Source organism: Anticarsia gemmatalis, chromosome 11 (genome assembly GCF_050436995.1).
Source record: "Anticarsia gemmatalis isolate Benzon Research Colony breed Stoneville strain chromosome 11, ilAntGemm2 primary, whole genome shotgun sequence".
NCBI classification, from domain to species: Eukaryota; Metazoa; Arthropoda; class Insecta; order Lepidoptera; family Erebidae; genus Anticarsia; species Anticarsia gemmatalis.
In genome coordinates, this window is record NC_134755.1 from 320693 (window position 1) to 331398 (window position 10706).

Sequence of the window (10706 nt, forward strand, 5' to 3'; positions counted from 1 at the left end):
CAAAACGGCTTAACTGAATTGGGTAAAAAGTGGCAGGATTCTAAATAATATCCTTGCATAGCTCATAGCAATGTTGTTTTTGTGGGTAGAGCCAGAAACATAAATTACTAGAACTGTCTAAATGCGTAGATAAAAACTGGAATGGAAAAAGTGAAGAATAGGTAATATTGAAAAGCTAGCAGGAAGCCTTTTTTTGTTTAAAACCTTGTATAAAATTAGAGATGTCTATCATTAATATTAGAATATGCATGTGTATAGTAATATCGATCAACCGGTTGTCGAGTCGCAGCGACCAGTTGCCGCCGGCCGCGATGCGACGATACCGTCGTAATTGCGCGATTATCGTTCATTTCAATTATCTAATAAGATACCCACTAATTTCTTGTAAGCGATCGTCTTTACGATAGCGGTAGATGTTTCAATCCTGTATCTATTAGGGTAATTTCTTTATTATAGATTACTAGTAGATTGTACCTATTAACTGTATATTTTTTTTATCTCTGATTCAGTCAGCCTGCGACCACGGCCAGTGTAATCTTCGCCGAAAAGTTAGGCATTCGTTGGTACCCGTACTCTACTACATATATATGTATAATAAGCCATATTTGTTCCACAATGTTTCGTTCAGATTTCGGTAGATTTCAATTAAATTAGACGTAAGAATATCTACAGATAATACCTATGTTTTCTAATTTATTTCTCACTGGTTAATAAATATAAAATATCCCTATGACAGAGACAAACGAAAACAGCGTATGTTGTTTTAATTTCATTAAACGGTTGTTTAAAATAATTTTGAGAGAATACAATCTAGACGAGACTATGTATTTGTACGAACGAACTTGAAAAAAATACCATATTCATTTTACTTATTTAATCCCTCAGCGGTTCCTAGACTAATGACTAAACGCACTACACACGAGTCAGTCCTAATAGTCTACTTCACACAAAAGTGGAGACCAAGTCCTTCGCATGTGCATCCAGACAGACAACTTAGCACAATGAACGGAGCTAAACGGATTAGTGGGTGCAACAAAAACTGTACGTAATTGCGTCGCGTCGTGCGACCACTGCTGCTTACTCTAGTTGATGCTAACTACGGTTTAGTAATGAACTACTTTTCTAACTTGGCCCTAGTAGACCAATATTATAAAATCGAAATTCTGACTGTCTTTCTATTATGTTTTCACAGTTAATCTGCTAAACTGATTGTGATGAAATAGGTTATGTAGATTGAAGTCCTTCGTTGCACAGTGGTTTAGGTGGTCGCTACGCTACTTCTATTGTATCGGGGGATCATTGGTTCGATTCCCATACGGGACAACTATTTGTGTGATCTAGTTCGAGCTATATTCTAAATGTTTTCACTTAAAAACTGTACGTAATTGCACTGCTGACTCTAGCTTTAATAGATGCTAACTACGGTTTAGTAATGAACTACTACGTAGACTCAGTAGTCTAGACTTGCGTTAATTTGATGAAAATGGTTAAATAAGGGTTTACAAACAGATTTATTTATCCTTAAGTTTGACCCATTGCTGTCCTAATGATAAGCAAGGGTCTACTCCTGAAAATAGGGAAGGGTGCGGATTGGAGACTTAATTTCAGGAAATGATAACATTGTTTCGTAATTTTACATAGACCCAAAGCAAGCTCACTTATTAGCCAAAGAAATAATGTCTTTCCTTACAAACTTTAATAATAATTAGAACTAAAATGCCAAAGAACCAAGTTCCCTGAGAGTGCAATAAAATCACACATATCTAACGCTTACCGAACTTTCTCAATAATTTCCACGTACCCGTATAATCCAGTTAGAAGATCTATAAACTACGTACCTAGTGAAATAGTGAGTCAATTCAAAAGTTTCAAGTCGTTCACAATTTACTGTAAATATCACTAAGCCTTCATTATAGTGCAGGATCAGGCGCGTAGCACACATACTCTCTCGAAAGAAAAACTGTCTGCTGTAACGTACACAAACAAGCACCGTACCCGCATCGTTTTGCTGATCGATTAATAAAAAATAATCTTTAATCTGCCAATAGCTATAAGTTTGCCACGTGTCAGGAATTTGAAATTTAAAATTTACTTAAAAAATATATACCTTAATTACACTTAATAATAACAAACGGTTAATTATACGTATTTCATAAAAATATCTAGACAATTTCTTAGCATTACTTACCCCCGGTTTCTGAGTACATTTAAACTCATATAAAAAAACGCTTTAAAAAAACGCATGGCGTTTTTTATATATAAGTTTTAACGCTTGAATAGAACATTGAATAGACTACCGCTAAATGTACCACAGAAACCGGGGGTTAGAAATATTAATCGTAAAAGTTATCCATCAGTTATCGGTTTTTGTCACATTTAATTTACATTTAGGTGGTTGGTGTTGAAGGCAGCGAGCCAAAATTCGCTACGTTAACTATTCGTTTCCAAGTGGTTACGTGTACTGCAATCTTTAGGAGTAACCTTATAAATCGCTAGTGGATTAAACGTCACAATATAACGTTGACGCTAACTCTCATAGTTTATTTACGAGTTTAAAGTATAAGCCGTTCATTTTAACTTTATTATTGAAATAGCGAGTTTAAGTTCCTTCGCTAGGATGTAGCGGATTTACGGAAGTAATAAAATGTACTTATAGTTGTAAAACAAACGATTATTAAACGTATTCTATTATTTTGATTTTGTTTTAATCTGTTTATAAACAACTAGCTGACCCGCGCAACTTCGCTTGCGTCACATAAGAGAGAATGGGTCATCACTTTCCCCGGTTTTGTAACATTTTTCACTGGTTCTCTGCTCCTATTTGTAGTAGCGTGATGATATATAGCCTTTAACCTTCCTCGATAAATGGACTATCTAACACTGAAATATTTTTTCAAATCGGACCAGTAGTTCATGAGATTAGCGCGTACTAACAAACAAACAAACAAACAAACAAACTCTTCAGCTTTATAATATTAGTATAGATTGGGTCAAAACAACCACTCATCATAAGTAATGTAATCATTAGAATTAACAACTTAAGGTTTTTCTATAGACCTCAATCTCCTATTTCCCTATCCCATTTGTTAAAAATGTTCTGAATATTGCAAACAGTTATCTATAAAATAAGAACTGTATTTTTTTGGATTGCTACTAAAATGAGATTCTTGTTTAAATCATTTTCAACTTTTAAATCTGTACCAAGAGTGGTATATTTTAGTTAAACTCATCAGAAAATAATTGCGCATTTCGGTTTTAGAACTAAGTTTTAATTCGGATTGTACAGAAATAATAAAAACTATAATTTCATGATCTAACTACTATAAGATTTCAAACATCTGACATTTCCCAGTAAAGTTTGTCTAAAAGTCAGAAGGCAGTTTTATTTTTAATAAAAAGCATTTTAAAACAAACCTCCTTGTCAGTTAGTGACCCAGTTCCGTTAACTCGTACACCAGTAGTGTAGAGCTTTGTTTGAGATAGGTATATTATACCAGTTTAATCAGAACTCTTTTGAAAGAACATAAAGTAATACATGCTTAGGTATTTCAATAAGAAAATATTTTAGCGAATATATATGAATTTATTTATTAAGCTTTATAGCTAAATATTAAGCTAGAGTTTGTTATTCTATTAATTATTATTTAAAAAAACAACTTCCGCACTAAGAATTGTTTTTGTGTCGCGGGGACTTTTACAAGCACACAAACAACGAACACAAATTCCAACCAGACTCAAAACAACGATTTGTGGTTCGCACAAATAATTGTTCCGAGTGGGAATCGAACCCACGGCTTCCCGATGTATGGTAGCAGCGTGGTGAACTTATCCACTGCGCCACGGAGGCAGTCAGCTTATACTTGGTTTTTACATAAGTTTTAAAGAATAAAACTTCATTAGTGTATTCGACTGCAGGTCACCGAAGTCTCGGGGTGTCGATTTCCGGGTCACGCCAAACCGTTATCAGCTTTTGCTGTTGTAAATAAAATGCTCCTTTACAGTCCTTCCTTGTTTAAAATTGAAACAATATAATATTTTGTATACTTTCAACATGTAGAGCGTTAGTTTGAAGACGATTTTAATTAAGATTTCATACCTAATTGAGAGTCAGTTTGATCAAAATCAAATCAACGAAAGTAATTACGTAAGCATATAAATCACTATGTAACCTAAGTATACATTCGTAGAATGAAAATGTATATAACTTATCCCAGAATTTAAACTACCACCCTACCGAACGCTAATTCGAATTAGCGTTTCAGCCAAAAATGCTTCAAAGACACCGTTAGGTACTTTCATTCTATAATTAAGTATAATTATTATAGCATAATAATATTTATAATATATAATATCGTATTTATATTTAGTTATAACTAACAAAACAGAGATATAATATGAAATTGAAACATAATTTAAACGACCATATCTCGTCGTAATTACTACCAAACTCGCAATAAATACGCACTGCATTGGGAATGACCAATCATTTTAGCTATTACTTCCAAATGCGCACAATATGCATTGTTTTGTATGGAATATGCAAACGATCTAGGCTGATTAGTTATCGGCAACAAAGCCTGTTCAAATCATACAATGTGACACTATCATTTATAAACGTAATTCTAAGCTGAAAACCGATAGATTATAATTTTGGAATGCTCGTACAAAATTATTTAGGATAAACAATTCTTGATTTTCGAACTGTAGCGCAATTCTCTACCGTCGGTACTGTCGAGTATCGAGAGTTTGACATTCAAAATGTACTGCCAAAATAGTTCTTACGGAGCCCGCTAGAGGCGCTGTTATGATTTTCGTGCAATAGTTTCTCGTTAGCTAGCCGGTTGTCGGTAGTCGATAGTAATTTATTTTTAACCCATTACTGTCTCACTGCTGGGCTAGTGTCACCTCCCAAACGAGGTTAGGCCTTGAGTCCACCACGCTGGCCAAGTGCGGTTTAGGGATTTTGCATGCTCTCAATAAATGTATTAAACTAATTTTTAGGCATGCAAGGTTTCATCACGATGTTTTACTTTACCGTTAGAGCATGTGATAATTATTTCTAATACACACATAGCTTCGAAAAGTCATTGGTTGCTTCGGGTTCAAACCTGCAACCACTTACGTGGGAGGTGTCAACTTAAACCACTCCGCTATCACTGCTATCCACTTTACTTAGGCATTAATATGAATTTATGTTAAGCGTTTAAACCATTTATAAAAATACAATAACATGGATCGTTGACTTTCAAACGTATAATTTTATACATGTATTGTTATATTTAAATATAATGTAGTGTGTGGGGTAACGCGGAACGTCACGGTGTTTGAACAAGCGATAACATGTGTTATTACAATTGTTGCTAACATTGTTGAGTGTTGTATAACATTATGGTATGATGTTTTAGATTCGTTTCCATGTATTTCTTATGGTAGAATAACTGAACTTAAACCTACTTTTAATACAACGGGTTTTCAATATAATATATTTATCTGGGGGCACGGAAGTGCCCCCGCAAGTCGAGCAAAAAAAAGCGGCACGGCCGTAACATCCTTTTCTCGAAGCAATTCGGGCTATTTTTGACACCCCTATAATTTCGTTGTGGATAAAACAAGAAGCCTGGATTTTCAGCAACTAATCAGTCATTGTATAAACACGGTATATTTAAAATTTCAGTCAATTTGAACCAGTGGTTTAAAAATTACAACTTGTTAAAATTTTGAATTTTGTCACTCACTGATTCACTGACTCACTGACTCACTGACTCACCGATCATCAAAAGTCTAAGGTACTTCTAGCAGACTTAGAAGCTTCAAATTTTGAATACAAATAGGGTTTAGTGTCTTAATCATGGGAAAAATCTAATATTTTCTAATTTCGGTCCAGTTTTCTAAATACACCAACTGCAACAATAACTTTGTAATCCTATATAAATGTATAACATTACAAGGTTACATTTGCAGTTAATGAATTATTATTACTGTAGAAAATAAAATAAATAGGTGTAAATAGGTACCTACTATATGAGGCATAACGGGAGGGGGTATAGGGTGGGTAAGGGTGTTTAGCCCATGAAATTGAACAACATTCCCATAGGAAAATATGTTGAATTATGAAAAAAAACGTCTTTCCATACAAATTGGACTTATGTTCGCTCTACAAAAAGAAGTGAGATGCCATCAAAAACATTCTGTAAAAACCTCAAGTCTCGCCGTAAAAAGTTGTGAGATCTATATAATGCCAAGTCGTATAATCTATTTAGTTTCTACTTAAAAGACCTTCTGTCTTAAGTTATTACGTATGTTATTATCATGCCAATTTAAAAAATTATACCTTTAAAACAAATAGATCGACTTGGTCATCGCAAGAAAACACAAATTCGCCATAAACATTTCAGGACCATTCACTTCTTGTCGTGCTGTGTAGTGTGGTACATACTAATAATCGAATCATGCGATGGCCAGGTCGGTCTATTTGTTATAGAGGTATTTTTTTAAAATTGGCATGATAATAACATACGTAATAACTTAAGACAGAAGGTCTTTTAAGTAGAAACTAAATAGATTATACGACTTGGCATTATATAGATCTCACAACTTTTTACGGCGAGACTTGAGGTTTTTACAGAATGTTTTTGATGGCATCTGACTGTAATGTAGAGTTTTGAAGGAAAATTTACATAAAATTATGTCTATTAAGTCTAATCAGAAATCATGTTAATCTTTTTGGGTAGGAATCGAACCTACGATTTAACTAACTCGTTACATTGTTGTTTGCTTTAAAAATTTTGCTTATTGTCAGTCTAGAAACTAATAATACTCTAAAAATTATAGACCTTCGGAAAAGTAGTGTTTTGTTCTTTATTTTCAGTCTCTGCAATAGATGATGGAAAATTATGTTAGGCGAAGTGATCCGTCGAATAACATTGTGTCAAGTGATATTCCACGATAATATTTTGATAGACAGGTACTATATTCTAGGAAACATAATATTATCGCTTCAAATCAAAACATTGGTACGGTTGAACAACGAACGTAAATATATTTGAACGATCAACATCCGCGCCGAGTTCGTTACCCGCCAGCCCGTACACAAACGTGCATACTTTACTTCAAGAGTACCATTAACAATATTCCCAATTTTCCGACCATTGCACATATTTAAACGAGCCCAATCGAATCAATTACGTTTACTAACCCGTGTACAAAGGTTGGAGCACAATGCGAGTGCCACTAGTACAGCGGCTAACCGGACCACTGGAGCGTCAATGGGCGTCCTCTCGACACCACCCAATAATCCAAATAAACACGGAGCTAGCTGTCACGGGCACGCGACACTTTTATCGCTGGACTCCACTCCGCTCCGCCACCCCCGGCTATGTTTTATTGATTGGACCATCGCTTCACGGCTCCCATATTACAACGCTAACTCAACCAAATTATGGGTTCCGACGCGAAAGCACAAACACTCCGCACGCCTCATTGATTACCGACACAAACTTGCTTCGTATTTATCTAACCGGTGCCGGCCGACACAAATATTTGCTAGAAAATTTTCTCAATGTAAATTATAAGATATAAAAACAAGAGATTCGTAATCATCAAAATAAACTGGCGGACCGCGGCCGGAATACTAACGACATAATTCAAATTCAACAGCAATATCGGGCCAAACAACAACTCGTAATAAAAGCTCAACTCCTTTATTATCCGAGTTTCGGGGACCCTCAGCGTGAGCTGTCACCCCGGACACGTATTCGCGCCATCCGGCGTTTATCATTTTTTCCATCTCGAGCGTAGAGGCTGATAACCATGGGGTTAGTGACAGCTTTCAACTCGGGATTAACTTCGTATTGCGGCCGAGAGAAAAAATTTAATAGCTCCGGCAAGATTGCCTCGCAGCCCCCTCTTATGAAGTGTTAGTTAGTTACTGTTCCCTTCCGACCCTACGATTTAAAAACTATACGAGTAATTGGCAATCCGTGCAGCTAAACGTATCCTTTTAACTAATCTATCTGTTGTATTATTTATGGTCGACAATGAACGCACAAAATGCGTTGTAAATTATTACCGGCGTAATTTAGTTGACCTGTTATTCTGATCGTGTAGTTAATAACATAATCATCATAAATAATATTAGTGATGAGTGTTGTGTCGTCGATGCACGATGTAGTGAACGTGTAATATTAATGATAGCGAGCGCGCGCTAAACTCTCTCAACTGAGCGATGATTAAATCTGTGAATGTTTTTGACGAGTCAATATTTGTTAGAGTTGATCAGTTTGTTGTTGACAGTGGTGTAGATGAAGTAAATACGCCGGGATGTTCGACAAACAAACCAACTTGTTATAAATGTTTGACTTATATTACCACTCAAACTGCTGTTTTAGAGGGTTCCTTCCGTTACGAAAACTGATACACAACTTGATACGTTTTAGTTTGTTTGTTTTTATTTGTTTTGCATACTGAATGTTGGAACTAAGTTTTGTAGTTTAAGCTTTATAATTTTAAATTCCTTTCGAGATTTCGAATTGCGAAGTATAAAAATGTTTGTTCTTTTACTTAACGGAAATGTTTTTCATCGATGGACTGTAGGACTTTCAAGAACCAACAACACTAAAGTAACAAAGTCTACGTAGGTTATTGTATTAAACTTGCCTGGTGGACATCCGCAGTCTCCGTAATCTCGGATGCTTCTCCTGGGCCTCCAGTAGCTGGGCGGCCTCGCGAGCACCTCTCGCCGGAGCCTCTCCACCAGCGGCTGTTGTGGCTCCAGCACGGCGCTGCGCAACGCCAGGTGCTGCTCCTCCAGCAGCGACAGCCGGTCCTGCAGCCCCTGCTGACGGTACAGGCTGTACCCGCTCGAGATCAGGCTCATGGCACACGCACACCATAACACCACACAATACGCCCACGGGTCCCCAGGACATCTCTCTTCACATCTCTCCCATTTCTTCTTCGACTCCTTCTTCTCTTCCTTCTTTACCTCTTGCGTCTGATTCTTCTCAGGTTTAGCGCCCGGAGGCGACTTGCCTCCCATCTTTAATATCATTTCGTCTCAACTTTGTTTCTCATGAACTGCATCTATTCGATAATATTGTCTGCATCGTCTTCGATATTCTCATCGTTAGTGTCCAACTCGATCCGCGTTACGATACATTGTACTCACAATAGACGCGGCCCCGAGCTTTTCACGGTAACAACCTCTATTCTTAACAAAACGAATCTAAATCCGAATACAAAACACAAACAAATAAAAACACACCAAAAGAAAATGTATCGAAAATCAAAGAAACTCGGAAAATATAAAATCGTAATGTTGCGGACGTAGTTGTCGACGATGCGATCGTGTTTGAATTCGTTGTGAGAGCGCGCGCGGGGCGTGGGGACGTGCTTTCACGTCGGCAGGCGAGACGCCACTGACTCCGCTGACTGGCTGATCGCAGGATCAAGTCGCCGCGCTCGCCGCACTCGCCGCGGCGCTGCGAGACAACGAGGCGTGCGCCGCGCCAGCCCGCGCCAGCCCGCGTCCCGACTCCCGGCACCGGCTGCGTTTGGGAATTCTCCTTCAATATGTCGTTAGTCTATTTGTGCTTTTTTCTTTTGAATACATAATTTCCTAAAAGCTCTCCTGCGTTTCTTAATTTACCTTGCATTTGGAAATTCATTTATGTATCCGGCGGGAATAAATTTTGTTTATTCGCCGTTGCTCCCTTTGTAAGAGTGACACCGCTAGTTTCAATAGCGTAGAAACGGGTATAATGATCGGGAACGACGAAGAATCCTCCGCTGTACATGCAAATTTAATTAACGGCACTGAAAGGACAACGGAACAGAAAGTTGTAGATCATTAACCTTTCCCATGGTTCGGAAACGATTTCGCGAATCGAACTGGAGCTTTTATTGGCGAAGTTTTTTTCATCGCAATCAAGTTACACGGCGTGCCGAGGCATGTTTTATAGTTGGGAGTTCGTCGGAAGGTCCATATTAAGGGGATGCGTGCAAAAACGTGCAGGGCGAGCCGTGGAGCCGCCAAATTGGGCGCCAGCTCGCGCGGAAGAACCGAGGGGGGACGCCAATCCAGTTAGTCGCTCACCCCCGCGCTAGATACTCACTATACTGACATCGCCGTCGTCGTCGAGATACACCGGTTTAACTTCAACTTACGCCGTCTCATCTTTTAATACGATAGAAGCTCAAGCTAACGATGAATTTACATTCCTACTACGAAGACAAAGTATTGTACTGCGTAATTCAAACTAAACAAATGTAAATGGATGCGAGAGAGCTTTCAATTTGTAGACGTGATACTGTTTGTTAATGTAATTTTGATAAAACGCTGAGCGTTGTTAATGACGAGAGATGAGAGATGACTGTTTAACATTCTGTAACGATGTTATATTTTAAACGTTCGTTGAATTGCTCGCTGGTATGAATTTTGGCACCGCCTCAGTCTCGACGAGATGCCGAGATAAATGATCTCTCAAGATATTACACTACAACGAATACGAAACCTTTTAGCAACAAAATTTTTTTCACACTTTGTGCTGTCAGCTGTCACAATAAAACTTGAATGGAATATTATATTACTCTGTATCTTTAACAGAATACGTCTCTATAAGAAACAAAGGATATCACAAAACAATAAGAATAATGGTTTCCACCGTCATAATCCCGGTGGGCTAATCACAACCCGAACCAAAGATTCA

At 37.5% G+C, this 10706-nt stretch overlaps 1 protein-coding gene across 18 annotated transcripts in view; it reads right to left on the minus strand.

Moving 5' to 3' along the window:
• LOC142976754 (uncharacterized) overlaps positions 1-9445 on the minus strand; it is a 248607-nt gene extending 239162 nt beyond the window's left edge. For 6 of the 18 annotated variants that reach the window (XM_076120300.1, XM_076120298.1, XM_076120301.1 and 3 more), the window contains exon 1: positions 8656-9443. In XM_076120300.1, the coding sequence (XP_075976415.1) occupies positions 8656-9049 (394 nt within the window). In that variant the 5' untranslated portion in view covers positions 9050-9443. Of the gene's footprint in view, positions 1-8655 lie in introns of all 18 variants that reach the window. The other 12 variants (XM_076120292.1, XM_076120290.1, XM_076120291.1 and 9 more) reach the window with 4 other exon arrangements.
• Positions 9446-10706: the final 1261 nt, after the last annotated feature.